The 17,482-nt window shown below is 31.6% G+C and overlaps 1 protein-coding gene across 2 annotated transcripts; it reads right to left on the reverse strand.

Moving 5' to 3' along the window:
* Positions 1 to 1,063: 1,063 nt before the first annotated feature.
* Positions 1,064 to 16,940, reverse strand: LOC129945417 (MATH and LRR domain-containing protein PFE0570w). 2 transcript variants are annotated; one of them, XM_056055159.1, is made up of 5 exons: positions 12,537 to 12,735; positions 12,376 to 12,485; positions 6,030 to 7,215; positions 5,886 to 5,967; positions 1,064 to 2,292 (listed from the first exon to the last, which is right to left on the reverse strand). In XM_056055159.1, exons 3-5 carry the CDS (start codon positions 7,199 to 7,201, stop codon positions 1,108 to 1,110), a joined length of 2,439 nt encoding a protein of 812 aa, XP_055911134.1. In that variant the 5' UTR covers positions 7,202 to 7,215; positions 12,376 to 12,485; positions 12,537 to 12,735; the 3' UTR covers positions 1,064 to 1,107. The 2 variants fall into 2 exon arrangements, with proteins under 2 accessions (XP_055911134.1, XP_055911133.1); XM_056055158.1 differs by lacking the exons at positions 12,376 to 12,485; positions 12,537 to 12,735 and adding an exon at positions 16,738 to 16,940.
* Positions 16,941 to 17,482: the final 542 nt, after the last annotated feature.

Below are 17,482 nucleotides of genomic sequence, written 5' to 3' on the forward strand. Positions count from 1 at the left end.
TTAAAATATCTCTTTTTACGAATTATAGTGCAGAGAGTGCGCGAACGGACCTAATGTATAACATTAGTTGAAGTGATATTTGGGATAAAATATTTTTCACTTTTTTTTAAATTGGATAAAAACTCATTTACTGAAAGTCCTTTCTATCTTTTGGTATTATCAAATGTAAAACTAAATTTGAATTTAATATCTCTGTCGGTTCTTGAGATGTTGCTGACAAATATAGGAATCCAGAGCGTTCAGTTGTACGTACACACGCTCAGATATACATATATACATACATCTATATTAAAACCTTTGATTTAGCTTCTAAAAACCTTGAAAAGTCGAGAAATGTCAAAATTTTCAATTGGTTAAATCGGATCGATTAAAATAGCTTCTTATGGAAAGTTAATAAATATCACTTTATCGATAATTTTTAAACCTACAAGCAAAATTCTCAATGATGGAAGCCAATGATAGATGTTTTAATAGGTCGTTTATAGTTATCATTAAAAAAAATGTACTTATTGAAACCCAACGTACATTTTTTTCTGAATGAAATTGAATAAAATTGGAACACACATCAGTCGAACGATTCGTTTTATTTTTTGACAAAATAGAATCAGCTGAAAATAGAAAAATATGGCAAAAACAATTGTGCAATTTTACTTTTTTTTCTCAACAAAAAAAAAAGGATTCTTTGAGTGATTTTTAATCGATCAGTATATACTATCTATCTAATTAAGAGGCAATACAGCAAAATATCCATTCAAACATTTTGCCGGCTTGATTTCAATGATAGATATGTATAACTAGGACCTATGTATATAATAGATACACATATTTAAAACTTAAAAAAAATGGTTTAACAACGTTAACATATTTAAAATTTATTAAAACTAAAAACTTTCTATTTTTGTATCCTTAAAGTATTATCTTCAGTCCATATTTGAAGTTTGTACACCTTTTTTTATTTTACATCAATTAGCACCATTTCTTCACAATTCAAAAGTAGATTCTTTTATGAGACCTTCGTGTGTAGGCCCAGTGTACGCCCTTCAACTTCCAATTAAATAACTAATTCAATTTTTGCATGACGTTTATTTAACATACCGACCATTGGACTTAAATCTTATTTAAGTTCGAAAACATATTTCGTTCTCCGCATAACGTGGTAGTTTCAGTGCGATTTGCAGCCACTTCCGCCAAAATAAGAAGATCTGAGGTAGCATTCTGATTTACTACAGGTAGTGATTGGTGTGTCGAATTTCTCCGTCCAATGATAAACGGCGGGTTGGTGTGAGAACTTCCAAACAACAGTTGAACATCACTCTGTATAGAAGTTATATTCCTTCGGGTTATACTTTCCTTTCGAGCTTTCCTTTTCTGGCTCCCAATTACTTGCTCCTTTGCTTCAATTTCAGTTTTTGGTTGACATAATAAAGATTGCGTTGTTTGCTTTAAGAACACTTCTTGTAAGTTATGTTGCTGAGCTGAAGAACGTTTTCTAGAATTGATTTTCTTTTTACGTTTTATATTTTTCTTGTGCTGAAGATAAGTTTCCAAGCACTGAGCAGGCAGTCTTTTAATTTTTTCTTCCAGATCAAATGACACAAAACCCAATTGTTGCTTTTTGAATCGATAAACATCTGGATAGTGCGTCATAACCCACTGCCTTTTGTCTTTTTTTGATTGTGCGTCCTTTTTAGGGTTACTTTTGCATGAAGTCTGGACTTTTTTATACTTATCAATATGCATAACAAAATATTGACCATCACTTGAATCTATTGATGGCTTCTGAGACACCATTTTCTTTGAATTAACAGCACTTATTTGACCAGAATTTATAAGCTCTTGATATTTCTTTCCTTTACACGAACGAACGGATTTCTTTGGAGTAAAGTCATCTTCGCTGCTTGAAAAGTTTTTGTCACTATTTGAACGTTTAAGTTTGCAAAAATCCTCTATATCGATGTTAGATTTTCGACTGGAATTGAAAAAGCTAGAACCATCACTTAATGCTTTTTGAAAGGAGTTATCTTTGGATGTTGCCGTTTTATTTGAACTCATTAAATTGTTAAGTCCACCCATTTGCTTTTCATCGGCTAGCTTAAAATAGGAAACTTTTTTTTTTTCAACAACAGAATCTGTATTGTAATTTATATTGTTCTGTGTGTAGAAATTATCCAATTCACATTGGTTTTCCCCACGTTCAATATTTCCTGGTCTTGTGGTTAAAGTACGTAGAGATGGTGCTGGCAGCTTATACCATTTAAAGTTTGGATTGGCCGAGAAAAATGCATCTTTGTTCTAAAAATAAAAACAAAACAATTAGCCTTTTATAAAAATAGTAAGTAGTAAACAAAATTAACAAACGCTTTTTAGGGTCGGAAAGATAGGGTTTACGATAAAACATAATCAGTTTGAGAAATTTTAGGATAGGAGTAAAGCCGACAAAAAATGTATTCCTAAGCAGAGTTTATTCTAAAATAAAAACAATAGTAGATAATCTTGAAGTAATAAAAATTACACTTTATACCTTTTTTTTAACTTTTTTACTCATATTTTGAGTTTAAAATTATTCTTTTCAAAAATTAGACATAGTTTTGACTTGATTTTAAAACTGGCTAATAGAACAGAGTGTTGGCTTTAAAAAAATGTATTATACGGTAAGTATTACCGTTACTTTTTATCCATTTATTTCCATTTTAAATAATATTTTTTTAAGTGCCCCCCCTGCCTAAAAATGGGGATCTAGACCCCTCCCTCCCATAGTAAAAAATGGTTGTTTTTAACTGTTCTATACAAATCCATTATAATATCTAGTCGCCTTAGTTATCGAACTCTTGGCTTTTATTTTCATATTCAATAATAAATAGCATAGAATATATCGCTTGAACAGTTATAACTGAAATATGGTAACATTGGGACCAAAATATCATCGAAACCAAGCTTTTGTCTTGTCATCTTTGTATAGAAAGTCTACTGTTTTGCGTATGTGAAAATATAACCAAACCAAAATACAAACACAAAGAAACAAATGTGTATTCCTTTCGCACTCAGACTTTCGTTAAGTCTTTCTCTATTGCAAATTATAACATTTCTCTCCATTAATGTCTTCGCTAGATGTTCCACAAAAAATATGTAGATGCCGCCTTATTCGACTTCCACCATGAGAGTACTATGGTTTTCATATACAAAGCCAATATGGCAAACGAACTAATTCAATTATTTCAAAAATGGATGCACTTTTGGGTGAAAAACTTAAAAATATTGCCACAAAGAATGATAAAGCGGTATTATTATGCGTGTTACAGAACTTGATGGGGGAAACAAAGCATTGAAAGAGGGAATAGAAAAAATTAAAATAAGTAAATCCAGGTTTGAAAGAAGAATGGAAGAAGCCGAGAAGTACACCAAATTGCAAAATATGTATAGTTTTTAGAAGTTTAAATGCTAAAACTATAGAAGAAGCAAAAAAGCAATTTCAGCAAGTATGTAACACCACACTTGAAGTTGTTATTACTATCAATAATGCTAAAAAAAATCGGACTTTCTAACCAATTTCGTCGTATGTTTTTGAGCTTTCGAATGGAAACGATTTAAAAAATAGTTTTATCTTCATTGAGCCGTTTAAAAAACACAAAATATCAGTTAATAAAGACCTTACATTGAATGAACGATCTGAAGGTTCCCAACTGCGCCAGTTGAAATGAGTGCTGTTGAAATTGGATACCCGGCTTAAACTAGCGATAAAGCTAGTAGATTGGACACTATCAGTTGAGGGACTTCAATACAAGTGCAACAAGGATGGTATAATCACTTCATTTAATGAAGCCTATAAGGCTTAATCTATTAAGCAAAGCCAACCAAGACTATCCTGTCAATGTGGCAGTATCTAAAATTCAACAAATCTATCCATCTATCAACTAATGTTTGTAAAAACAAATGATATGATTATGCTGCAAGGATGTTTCACCGGAGAACAACTAAATTTAATACTTTTTACTTGAATTGTAGTCATTGCAACAGAGACTTTACACTTCTTAAGAACTTCTTTTCCAAAAATTTTATTCTCGGAGGGGATTTCAATGTGAGAACAGGCACAAGTGAACTTCAACTTGATTCCTACATCGTCGATTATGGAAAGAAGATATTCAAAAGATTCTAACTGTGATAGCAACTGCACCAAATTTATTGAATTTCTTGATGATATTATTGCTTTTATTCTTAATGGAAAAGGGGTTTAGTGACAAAAATTGTGAATATACTTTTGGAAGTAGTAGAGGTTCTTCAGCGATTGACTACTGTTGCCCTTCGTACGCAATCTCTAATTTTGTTGAAGGTTTTAGTGTAGATTGTATAGCCTTCTTAGATCACATGACAGAAAATACCAACCGAAGGGGTATCTCTAGAATGAAATAGTATGACCAAAAAGGTGTTGCTTATATAAACTCGAGTCACTTGTACCCACCATCATAATACAAACAATTTCAATTGATTTATGTATTGTATTTATGAAGCAAACGGAGCTTCTATGCAAAAAAATGTTAAGTTTGAGCCAAACAAAACTTGGTTTGATTTAGCTTGTTCTAAGGCCACGAAAAATGCTCTTAAACACCTTAAAACCTTCAGAAAACTAAACCGGAAAATATGTCGTAGAAACTACTATGATGCCAACAAAGAATATAGAATTTTATTAAATACTAAAAAACAAGCTCCAATTTGCAACAGCTAATTGACTGTTTGAAACAGGTGTTCAGAAGGGTTTTCTAACGTCTTTCCAGCTACATTTTTCTTTCATAAGACGAAATCTAAATCTTCCTAATAATAGATTACCCAAAATTTTATCGAAAGCCATTATAAATAAGAAAATCTTCTGGACTAAGGAATGGTTGGATCTTTTTCATGGATATTCGTTGAATTTTTCTTTTGACATGAATCTACTTGAATGGCGAAGCTTACATAACATTCTCTTAGTGAAAATGAAAGAAAAACACTGAACTGAATTTACAGTTAGTGTTATACAGTCTAAATTTCACGATAAATATTCCAACTTGAAGTACTCTGGCATACCGAACTACTTTGATAATATGAATTCACGGGATATGATTTCCATAATTGTTAAAGCTCGCCGCGGGCTCCTTAATATTAATGGGAGAGCCTTCCAAGGAGATAAAGATGGAATTTGTACATTGTGTAATATGGACGAATCGGAAAATACCATGTACTTCATTGGAAAGTACAGAAGAAAATTTCTTGGCAGCGGCATGCTTTCTTATTCTCAACGTTCTTAATGGCTTCTGCTACTCAAACTTATATTACTTCTTAAAAGCGTCAATAAAATATCGAAATATTATTAAAAATGAATTTTCATAGATTATGTATGTAACTTAATCTACTTACTAAGCTTATATATTATTTTAAATTTCCTTTTTAACCTGACAGACAACTTAAAGTTATTCTAAAACTAATTTTAAATCAGTTTGAAAATAAAATTAAATATCTGTCTATAAAATTATAATAAGATAATTTTCATTTGTTTTATTTTTGTATATTCAACTTATGTATATGCAAGGATATCTACCCTACAAAAATAAGAAATATTGGCAGATACGTATATTCAGCAAAGCCTAGGATTTTATTACATGTCTATTTCATAAAATAATGGGTTATCACTTTAAAAAAATGTAATTGTAATTTTTTTGAATGAGTAAGCCAAGTTTATTATTAGTGTTATTTTGGTCAAGAAAGGAGAACTTAGGTCTACTCTCTACAGATTTAACTATCGAACAGAGAGAAAAAAACTAATTTTTTAGTTAGTTTTAAATTAGTTTTTTCTCTCTGCTATCGCGTATTGACCGTTTTAATTTCATAAGGAGATGTATATTTTTGTTACTTGCCTGTTGCGCTAAGTTAACATAGCACTTTTTGTCGTTTGCATCCATTGAAGCCCACCATTCGCCTAGTATTTTAGTAATAGATCTAATAATTCAAAAAATACCATATTATGTTATATTTACAAAATGTTTAGGTATTAGTTTTACCTATTTTCATAGTTCTTGTATTTATCCTTTACAATACCTCGATGTCTTTTACAGAATATCAAGAAAGCATTCATTGGCCTTCTAGCATGATGATCTGGTGGTGTTATATTTCCTTCGATTTCAATGTTTAAAGCATCTGGACTCATTTCGTCTTGATTTTTATTTTGTTGTTGAAATGTTATTCCTGGGGAATTACATTTGAAAGGGGTAACACTTTGTTGTGTAGTTGTATTTGAGTTTTTAGATGCGGAAAGCTGCTTATAATCGACCGAAACGAACTCCTCAACGTTATTAACCTTATCCTCTTCTTCTTCTTCTTCTTCGTCATCATCATCATCATCAATATCAACATATCCATGATCATCATCACATTCATCATCATCGTCTTGATTGCTACTGTTACTGCTAAATGTAGGTGTATTGACAACTCGGTCGTTTTCGGGGTTGCAATAACTATAGCGATTTAATTTTGAGTAGTTGTGAACGTCCTCTATTTGGCGAAATGCGTGTTCTTGGTCCTCTGTTCGACACATTGGGGGCTTTCTTCGAACATTTCGACTGTTTTTGATACTACAATTATTGTTTTGCCCACTTATAAAATCATTTTTTGCATCACATACTGATTTTTCAGTTCCATTGCTTATACCACAACCACTCATTCTTGATACATCATTTAAGGCACTTTCGTTTAGAACATTTGTACAAATTGTATGGTTTACGTCGCTTGCCGTTGTGGAATTGTAGCAGCTACTAGAGTCATATAAATGAAATTTACTAGATTTCGGACAAGAATTTCCCATGAAATCATCACTAGAATTTTTTAATACAATAGCAGGGCAATCATTAGTTGGTATGCTGTTTCCAAAACAAGTTTTCGAATAAAATTTAAAAGATTTTTCATATCGTTGTTCGTCTGTGAATATTTGTGTTAAATGTGTGCATTTATTTCTGGATATTTCGTTATTATTGTTGTTTACAGTACTTGGTACAGATGCTTTTAATTGTAACTTTTGGTGACCCTCATCAGGAACAATCCCTGATTGGTCCTTCATTTTAAGTTCTGAAAGTCTAGTATTGCTTATCATATTGGATTGTATTTTAGAAAAACTTCGAATATGTTCCAAATTTGTAATATTAACGGCAGAATATACATATGCATATAATATGTACATATATTAATAAATATCTGAAAATATAAAATGAAAAATAGTGAGCAAAATTGTTAAGATATGTAGGTATGCACATAAACACATAAGTAACATACAACATACTCTGAATAATATAGTATTGGTTTTAGACAACATGGCCCTAATGTTAATTAACTGCTGTCTTTGAACGGAAATTTTAACCAAGGCAACTAATTAGTTAGTAGAATGTCATAAACATCACATTCTGAACTTTACTTCATCAACCTCTACTTTCAGTTGATCGCATTAAAACTACTAAAAACATAATTGTATTCAAAAAACTTCAAGCAAGCTACAAGTCCATCTCAACTTGTGTTTTGTATTTAATATAAATATTACTTATTTCTTTACCAATTTGACAAACAACCAATTTTACATAAAACAAACAATGGAATTGTGCGGAAAATAAAAAAATCACAGAGTATTAAAGTTCAGCTTTTATAGGGCCCATACACTACATAAACTGTTTGAGCAAACGGATGTATTTTTTTGTTGTAAAAATGTTTGTGCAAACTGTTTGATTAGTGTGTAGCGATGATGCGTGTTTGCGCAAGCGGTTTGAACAAAATCAAAAAAATTTGAATTTTCCGTTCCTGTACAAACATGTTTGTGTGGTGTGTATTGAATTTTGCTCAAACCGATGCCAATTTTCATATATGTAGTTAACATGAAAAATTGTAAAAAGTCAACGCTGGATGAGTTTTCCAATTATTTAACAAATTCGAATGTCCAAAAATAGATGCTTTTTATACCACGCAACTAATATCTCTCAAACATGTTTGTGTAGTGTGTGGCGAAACTATGTATGTATGTATGTTTGTTCAAACACACATTTGAACAAACGTGTTTGCGTAGTGTATGGACCCTATTAGTTAATTGGACAATCATAATTAGCCGTCATTTTGACATAAGTGGAATTGATTTGATAGTAAGGGAGATTTTTCTTGAATAAATTTCCCGTCTATTTCAAAATAAAGTTGCGTAAATTGGAAAGCAATTTTTCAGATACTAGAAATTTGTTTTACTTTCAAGTCTCTTATTTCGTCTGAACCTGCCCATTTCCCACACACAATAATATGTGACAGCAAACAAAAAATGTAAAATTCTGGTCGTCTTTTGAATGATCTGATAGATTAGCAATATTTTATAAATAAAAACTAGCTGACCTAACAAACGTTTTATTGTCATATAAATAATTTCTAGAGAATATTTTGATACGAATAAAGAATTTATTGCGGTGTGTAAGGATGTGGTATATAACAGGAGAAGTATAGATCACTGTAAATGGTGACAAAATATTGAAATAACAAACCAACAAACAGTTTTTTTTTGATTTATTAAAATTTCATATGTACATATCGGTATTTATGACAATACTACAAAAAATAGTATAATCTTTTTTTGTGATCCAATCTTTCGTCAATACAAAAAAACTGGATGGTTCGCCCAATCGAAAGCACGCCATGTATAATTGCTAATTGTCCGTGTGAAGACATGAAGTGTCAGTCATCGTTTGACCTTGAGACATTGATAGAGTCATTGCAAATGCCAATCTAATTGGAAATTGAAGGCCTTGGTACATCTGTGGGTATAATAGGAATTCGCAGTAATAATATACTTTCACCTTAGAATTTGCCATTTAGAATAATGGCTTCGACAACATTTTTCATTAACTAATCGGGTGCCGTTGCCCAGTCGTTGTGTGCTCAAATTACGAAACAATATTACCGGAGATCCAATCTTCAGCCGTTAATTATGCGGTGGCTTGCCTGGTAGATCCCATGAGTTCAAAAACTCAGTTGGATAATTGACAGCTTCGGTAGCATCACAAACTGTATCAATAGATTTGTATTACAAATTTTGTGTATTTGTGTGAGATTTAATTTGTTGACATCCTTTTTTTTTGCTGCTAAAATTGCTCTTTCTGCCAGCCACTCATGATTTGTATATTGTATATATACATCGGGAAGTATGGGGTCAATGAGAGCATCTTGGTAATCAATAATCGTGCAGAAATCGTCCGGTAATTTTATGCATCCAGTTTTATTCTTAGTAACTTTTACGTCGCCAAGTATATCTAACAGTTGCTTTGAGAATGTTTCAGCTGATGGATCATAGAGGAAAATCTATTGTCCTCTATGTGATGGATCTTGAACTTTCAGTTGTATTTTTTTAACAAATCAACCTTGTCCTGCCGAAACTGCGAGCATGATGTGGTCATAAATGGTTTTTTGCCCTTTATTTATTAGTGGGACATTGCGAGCGGCAATCACTGCTATTTCTATAGTATTGAATTGTAGTTCACGATTCAGTTCAGTGTCTATTAAATAAGATGCCTTTTAATTTGGTAAATGCATAATAAAATGACTGAGTGGTAAGTTATCCCCAAAAGTAATCAATGCTTCATTGTACAAAAAGTCTCTGAATACTATTGTAAGATCGTTGCACCGTGTACGATGTTGATACAATCAAACCATAGCACTTAGGAACATGAAAAATAGATAAAAACCTATTCTCAGACCTACCGAATGTATACGCGAAATTTCATTGAAATTGGTTAAGCCGTTTCGGAGGAGTATGGCAACTAACACTGTGACAGGAGAATTTTATATATAAGATATTTGTATATTTTTCAAAAATCGGAGTTCTAAGGAAAATTTAGGATTTTATAGAACTTTTTGTTGTACTTGATTTTTGGAAATTTGAATTTGTTTAAATGTTGAGGCGCAGAAGAAAATGAAATTTATTCTCATAGATATTTCTGATTGAAATTATAATTGAAAGTAATTACTGAATTTTCATAACGAAAATTAAGATATATTTGTATACTGAATACAAAAAATGTAATGTAGTAATGTAGTCCTACGCACTAACCATCACTCCACGAGTATTACTTTGTATTCAATTTGGTAAGGATAAATATAGTATCCATCTAAATACCTTCTGAAATGCAACATTACATGTGATATATATGTGAATTTAATACTTAGAATCGGTATAATAGGCTATCCTTCAAGTAACATTATGCATTTAATCGCATTAACATTATTTCTAAATATTTAAAATATGTAAACATAGCATAAGGATAATAATAATCTTGATTATTATTCTTAACAAAATGACATGAGAGTAATCATATATTAATTCGAAAAATATCCCAAAAGGTTAATGTTTCCATGTACATTATGATCATTTATTTACATTTAATTATATGTATATATATGTAAATAGGCCTTACCGAAAAAGATATTTTTTCATAGGTGCATATACAACAATATCTATTTCTAAATTTCTAAAATGATTCTCTGATTTATCTAAAATTTAAAGAGGCTACAAAAAACAAATCAAATCAGAAATATTAGGTACGTTGGCGTACCCTTCTAAAACAGTCTAGTTTTACTAAAGATTACGAGATTTAACCAAATCCTGTTAGCGTAATTTTTTTTGAAAAGAGAGCGCTCACGAGAGAGTAAAATATTTCCCCAACCTACGAATTTTAGCCCAAGAAATTTCTTTGGGCTGATTTGTGAAAATTAAGTTTTTTCGTTAAAAAACAATAGACCAGCATAATGTTGCAGTTGAATGTTCTCCAAACACTTTTCGAAGAATACAAACCGCTAAGTAATCGATGTTTTACTTTACTACCTTGCAGACGGTAGTAACAGAAATGAGGTGCTGGGCAGATCCTTGAATCTCACTCGGATGACTTTGTGCCACTAAATTCAGGTATTGTTTTGGAAATGTTAATTTCTAAAAATGAAAATAAAATAAAATAAAATACAAATTTTTTCGGCTTTATTTAATAGTTTAAATATATGTAAATAAACTTTCATGTTCTGCTCAACAGAATATCATCGATGTCGTCATTTCTTTCAACACAGTATTCACAAATTGAAGTTCATGTTGTCAAACGGATCTGAAGGGAAATGACACCACATTTTTTTATTATATTATGCGCGCACTAATGGCTGAATCACAAACACGCTTCAGCTTCGGCTTCGTCTGCGTTACTGTGGCCTTGCTTCAAGGTTGCTTTCTATTATTTCATCTCTCCAAAGAGCAAATATTTTGTTTGTTGACATTTTTAAACAGCTGTTGAGCTGTCAGACAAAGCAAATGTTCAGATAATTGAACTAGAGTTTCCGTTTGGAGTCACATTACGTTACATCACGTTCTTTTCCTTACGATTGTCAAACGAAACGTGAGGTCAAAGCTCCATTGTGATAGCATGCATTGAATTCCTTTGGCTGAACTCGTAAACGTCAGGGGAAGCCGAAGCTGAAGCGTGTTTGTGTTTCAGCCATAAAGGGGTTATGAATACCCTGATTACCTGATTAAACACAGTGCGAGCATTTAGGAAAGGAGGATAGGATTAGAAAGGAGAAGCCGATGCACATTGGATTTGAATGTCTGCACATTGTTTTGTCATTTTTTTTGTCAGTGAACATCTTCATTGCTAGTGTTTGATTGCATCAATAGTGAGCATACTTCTTTTTTTTTAAGATAGACCAAGTACATCGAATTACTGATGTGGTTTTTTTTAACACTTTTGCCATGATTGGTATAAGCGATATTGGTGTGTAAGATGTTACAACTGTTGGTGGCTAACTTGTTTATGCGTAACAATTACTGTTACAATTGCCCAATGATGTGGAACATACTCGTATCTTAGTTTTTGAAAAAAATAGTTTTAAAGTCAAAATTTGTGCAAAAAAAAGTAAAAAAAAGGGTCAAAGTATAATTTTTCAATACTTCAAGATTTATTACCACTGTTTTTATTTCAGAAATTATTTCTCTTATTTGTTTTTGATCAAAAACTGAAAACTAGATGATTTTATGTCTTTTAGTTTTTGAGAAAATTGTGGTAATTAATCTTGAAGTATTGAAAAATTACACTTTAACCCTTGTTTTTTGCACAAATTTTGACTTTAAAACTATTTTTTTTCAAAAACTATGCATAGTTTTGACTTGATTTACAAACAAGCTAATAGAAAAAATTGTTGGCTTTAAAAACAGGTATAAAACTTAATTGTAAGTATTACCGTTATTTTTTAATTATTTTGTTTCCATTTAATGTACATATTTTTTTAAATTGCCCCTACCGCCTAAACGGGGGGAGATAGACCCCCCCTTCTATAGTAAAAAATGCTTGTTTTTACCTGTTCTGTACAAATCCGTCATCAAACTTTGTCGCCAAAGTTATCGTACGCTCCCCATTATTTTTGTAGATGCTTTCGTTATTTCCATAAAGAGTTTTCGGGAGAAGCATCTATAGTAAGTTTTTTTTTTAATCTACCTAGTAAATGATTTTAAAACTTACTGATTTTTTTTTTAGTTTAGAAGACTGTCTTTTCCTCTGAACATCTCGCAGCTGGCCAATTCCTTGCTCTATTTGTGCAGCATATTTTATTTATGTTTGTATAAAGTTTGAAATGGTTGAATTCCTCTGAATTCGTTCCAATTTGACGATAAATCGTTGTTACAATCGGCACTTATATGATTTTTTGTAATATCTTTAACTATAAAAAAGTCTATAAGGTCTGGTATTTTGTTAGAAGAAGATGGCAAAGATGTTAGTGAACCAGAAGAATAAAATTCGTAATTGTATTTGCGTTTGTCATTTGGTCATTTATTATTAACTTCCCATAGGAAATTATTGTAATCGTTTAAAGGTAGGTACCTAGAATTTATTTTCGCTTCTAACAACCAAACTCACGATGACAGTATTTATGTCTATGTCCAAAAACTTGACAGCGCACAAATTTGGCCAGTTTATGTTTCTGAGATCATCAGATCTTGGCGAAGGAAAACTGTATTAAGCGATGTCCTACGAAAAAAGAATTGCCATCACAAAAAATGTGCTCATCTGGCTCATCACTAAATGCAGTGTTAGTTGTTAGTATGAAATAAAACAAACTACAGTAACATAATATACTTTAATAATAAAAAAAAAAAAACAAATACAAACAAATTGAGAGAACATTTATGTGTGGTACACTGGTCTTTAGTTTTTTTTAAGAATATTCTTATTCATTCTGAAATCAAATAGGTTTGAGTTCATATTTATAAGTTTTGAGATGCGATCAATGGCTCATGCATGCTATAATTAGTGTGGTGTTGAGAAACATGCATTAATTGGGAACTACGGGTATTATGGTTACCTCTATGATAGCTTAACTTATATAATTCAATAAATCAGGTGCATTGATTAAAAGTTGATGAATAAAGACAATATCAATATAACACCTCCTTTGTGATAGAGGTTGCATTTAAAGAAGCTTTATCCGATGTTCATTAGGAGGGAGTTTATAATGATCAGGCCACGGCAGCCCCCTTAAGCCTTAACGTATGAAGTTGCGTTGAACAGATTATATCCTATCGTTGTGGATCTCGTAAAAAGGATTGATAGAGCAGGAGAATGAAATATGAAAACCATTAACTGTGCATCCTCACCTAGCAATAAAATAAGCTTCCTATTTGAATTGTGCAATATAGAATTCTGCAAATCGAATCATAAAAATTCTGTTCTCAGATTTCAATCAACAAAACTTAGAGACTTATACAAGATTTTTTTATTTATGGGAATGCGGGCATCTCTGAGATTATAGAAATATTCAATTCAAACTCAAACTCAAACATCCACTTATTGCAAGTAATAATTATACATTTTAGAAAAGCTTTTATGAATTGTTAAGCATTGACTTAGCCGTCAGCTCGACTGGTAACTTTAAAATATTTAAGTAAACAATTGAGCAAGCACATATGTTTAATGGTATAAGATTAAAAAAAGGAAAAAAAGGTTTGGTGTGATTGTATAAATATTTGCATTATAGTATTTATGTATATCCCGTTATTATAAGCATTCTTTAGCGGTAGCTAGCTCTGACAAGATTGACACGGTTCGTCCAATCTAATCCATTTAAAATTTCAATCGTTTCCTGTACTGATAGGGATGGTTTACTAAAGCATACTCTTCTTTGCTGGTTAAAAATTAGGCACATAGGAAAGCAATCTTCTTTAGCTCTCAAGTTACATACATACAAGAATTGCAAAATTGGTCAAAGCTTCCGTTGTATGGTTTTAAATTTAAATGTAGAAGTTCACATCTTGATTTAAAAATTAGGGATATATCTTTATAGGAGAGATAATCTTTGAAGTAGTTCTTGTCACACAAGTTATGATTAAGCTGGCTAAAGAATAATTTGCTCTCCGATTGACGGGCATTTTCAATCATCTGATTTCGGTTAGATTCTTCAAGTTTTTTGATGATTTCGTATAACTTCGTTTTCATCTGACCAATATTGTTTTGGTCTGCACAAATTCTCTACAGGAATATCGCAATATCGCCAGCTACTATCTCTCCTCCATTTTTTTATTTAAATTAATTCGGTTATAAGGTGTTTGCTCCACTTAAAATTTTCCGGTGTCATGTTTCTTGTTTACTTGGCAGCACTAAAAACTGTAATAAGGCAACGCCAGGAAACAAAGAAAGACAAGAAAAAGAAACGTCAAAAACCATCCAAGACAATCCTGAACTCACATATCTGTGGGTTGAGACATTTTAAAATATTTCTATTTCACCTATATACTTTCTCTTTTGCACTTATTTGCGTCTTTCTAAAACTTCTGATTGTAATAACACCCTTAATGGCTGAAACACATACACGCTTCAGCTTCGGCTTCGCCTGACGTTTACGAGTTCAGCCATAGGAATTCAATGCATGCTATCACAATGGAACTTCGACCTCACGTTTCGTTTGACAATCGTAAGGAAAAGAACGTACTGTAACGTAATGTGACTCCAAACGGAAGCTCTAGTTCAATTATCTAAACATTTGCTTTGTCTGACAGCTCATCAGCTGTAAAAAAATGTCAACAAACAAAATATTTGCTCTTTGGAGGGATGAAATTATAGAAATGTCTTTCAAAGCAACCTCGAAGCAGGCCTAACGTAACGCAGACGAAGCCGAAGCTGAAGCGTGTATGTGTTTCAGCCATAAAGGGAAATCAAATATCGAGTAGAATATAATGCGTCAAACACTAATTGTTGGCTAATGTTGTTAAATCATAATTTACAACCTTTTTCACTGTCCATAGGTAGCCCTTGCAACAAGGAGACTAAAAACCTCGAAGGCACCTGCACTACTTTAAGGCATCTGCTTCAATTAAGTGAAATTTTCTTAAAACATATGATTACTTTTTAAATCAAAATGTCAAAATAAACAATTATTGCGTGTGTTTTATATGGAATAGTGAACTTTAAAGTAACCGTGGCATGATGGTTAGTGCGTTGGACTGTCATGCAAGGGGTCTTGGGTTCAATCCCTGCCTGTGCCACCTTAATTAAAAAAAAATAATTTTCGCGGGTACTGCCTCTTGCGAGGAATTGTCAAATCCTTCAAGAGTAATTCTAGTCATGAAAAAGTGCTTTCTCAAATTAGCCGTTCGGATTCGGCCTTTAATTGTAGGTCCCTTCCATTCTTGACAACAGTACTCGAACACAGGAATGGTTGAGAGTTGTAAGTCACTAGGCCCTGGTTCACAACGGACTGTTGCGCCACACAATTTAAGTTAATTTAAGTGAACTTTAAAAATTAATTTAAATAGAAATAAATGATTCTCACCCTAAAATAACGAAAATTATTATTTATTATGCATATGTATGTGCATATCGATCAAATAAAAAAACGCGAATGAAAGTTGAGTCCTTTTTTCTTATTATTTAAAACTTTTGAAAGTTAGATCTCCCATGTAGCACAACATGTAACAGAAAAAAAAACAAATATTTGTCTTTTTTCTTAAATCTATCCGTCTGCTGTGCTTCCTTCTGTTAATCAAAAACAAATTAAAACAAACATATTTTATTTTGAACTCATTATTTTTCTTAGGATAAATAACAAGACAAACCAAATTAATATGGCACCCCTGCATTATTCTCTTAACCATACCGCGCCACGGACCTGTGAACTGTGAAAGCTTCACTCCACTGACACACAAAACTAAGTCAAAATTTTACCAGATGACTTTTGAATGACCATAATGAACTTATATATATTTACATTTGCTTATGGTAAAAGCTCTCCAGGTTAAAACAATATGCAGTCAACGTTCACAAATGCAATCAAGCTTTTGTTTTGATTATACAGAATCTAATTCATACACATTTCACATACACTGCTTAAATGATTTACACACATTTTGATGTTTACACAATCTTAAACATTGCAATGGAAACGATTCCATATTAAAGAATTAAACAAAGTTTTCAGGTCTTTTTAATGTTTGTAAATATAAAGAACAACTTTTGTTTATGGAAAACATACATATATATACATAAGTGAATAATATTACTATGTTATTTTATTCTTAACGTCTTTTTTTGTTTTATTTACCTACTACAACCATATATGAACGTTAGTAGGTATACGAGTGATTGACAATTTTTGGAGGAACTTTATATTTCAAGTGCGCATACAATACATTTTCGAATTAAATAAGTACTTTGCATCACACAAACTTACTTGATTTTAAATGTATATTTGGTTTGAAATACATATTTGATTGAAAAATAAAATTAATTTGATCGTCATTTAAATTATACTTTCAAACCAGACTTCAAAATACACAATATCTTCTTTAGGTTTAATATATATAAATTCAAGACGTTCACTAACACAGCTTGTTGACGTTAACACCGCTCATATTTGATCACTGTTGAATGCGAATGAGCTACGTAGACCATTTTCAAGTAAACAGGGAAGTTTTGTTTTGGATATAAAAGCTCTTTTTAGGTGTTGCTGAGAGTAGTGGTTTCAAATTTACCACCTTAACAAGCAAGTGTATTAACAATTTTAAAAGTATGTCGAATCATTCGCTTTTTTAATTTACTTTAAAATTCATTCTATTTATTCATAGTTGTCAGAATAAGCGTTTTATATTCAAATGTTCCACATATTTTAAATTCTTAATCATTCTTTAAGTTCCATATGAAAAGAATAATACACCTAATACAGGTAAATTTTGGCAAAAAGTGTATAAATTGTTAAATTGTGTGCACGCTGGATGTTGTTAAGGAGTATAACGAAATTTTTAATTCTTCATCTCTTACATAATCATTAAACATTGTTTTTGCACTCAATGAAAACATAATATTCAAAAACATCAAGAAAACACGACAATTTTAAGGCTATGATTCTAAGTACAAAAAGTACCAAAAACTAAAATTTCCAAAGACCAAAAATACGGAAGAAATAGCTACGAAAACCT

This window comes from Eupeodes corollae, chromosome 2 (assembly GCF_945859685.1).
Source record: "Eupeodes corollae chromosome 2, idEupCoro1.1, whole genome shotgun sequence".
Classification (NCBI taxonomy): domain Eukaryota; kingdom Metazoa; phylum Arthropoda; class Insecta; order Diptera; family Syrphidae; genus Eupeodes; species Eupeodes corollae.

What these genes read in the sequence shown, in the direction of transcription:
- LOC129945417 (XM_056055158.1), bottom strand. Translation starts at nt 7,201, where the DNA reads ATGTACATATTATATGCATATGTATATTCTGCCGTTAATATTACAAAT. An exon ending in TACAAGAACTATGAAAATAG is followed by an intron (nt 5,968 to 6,029) that starts GTAAAACTAATA and finishes TTGAATTATTAG; the next exon opens with ATCTATTACTAAAATACTAG. An exon ending in ATGTTAACTTAGCGCAACAG is followed by an intron (nt 2,293 to 5,885) that starts GCAAGTAACAAA and finishes TTTTATTTTTAG; the next exon opens with AACAAAGATGCATTTTTCTC.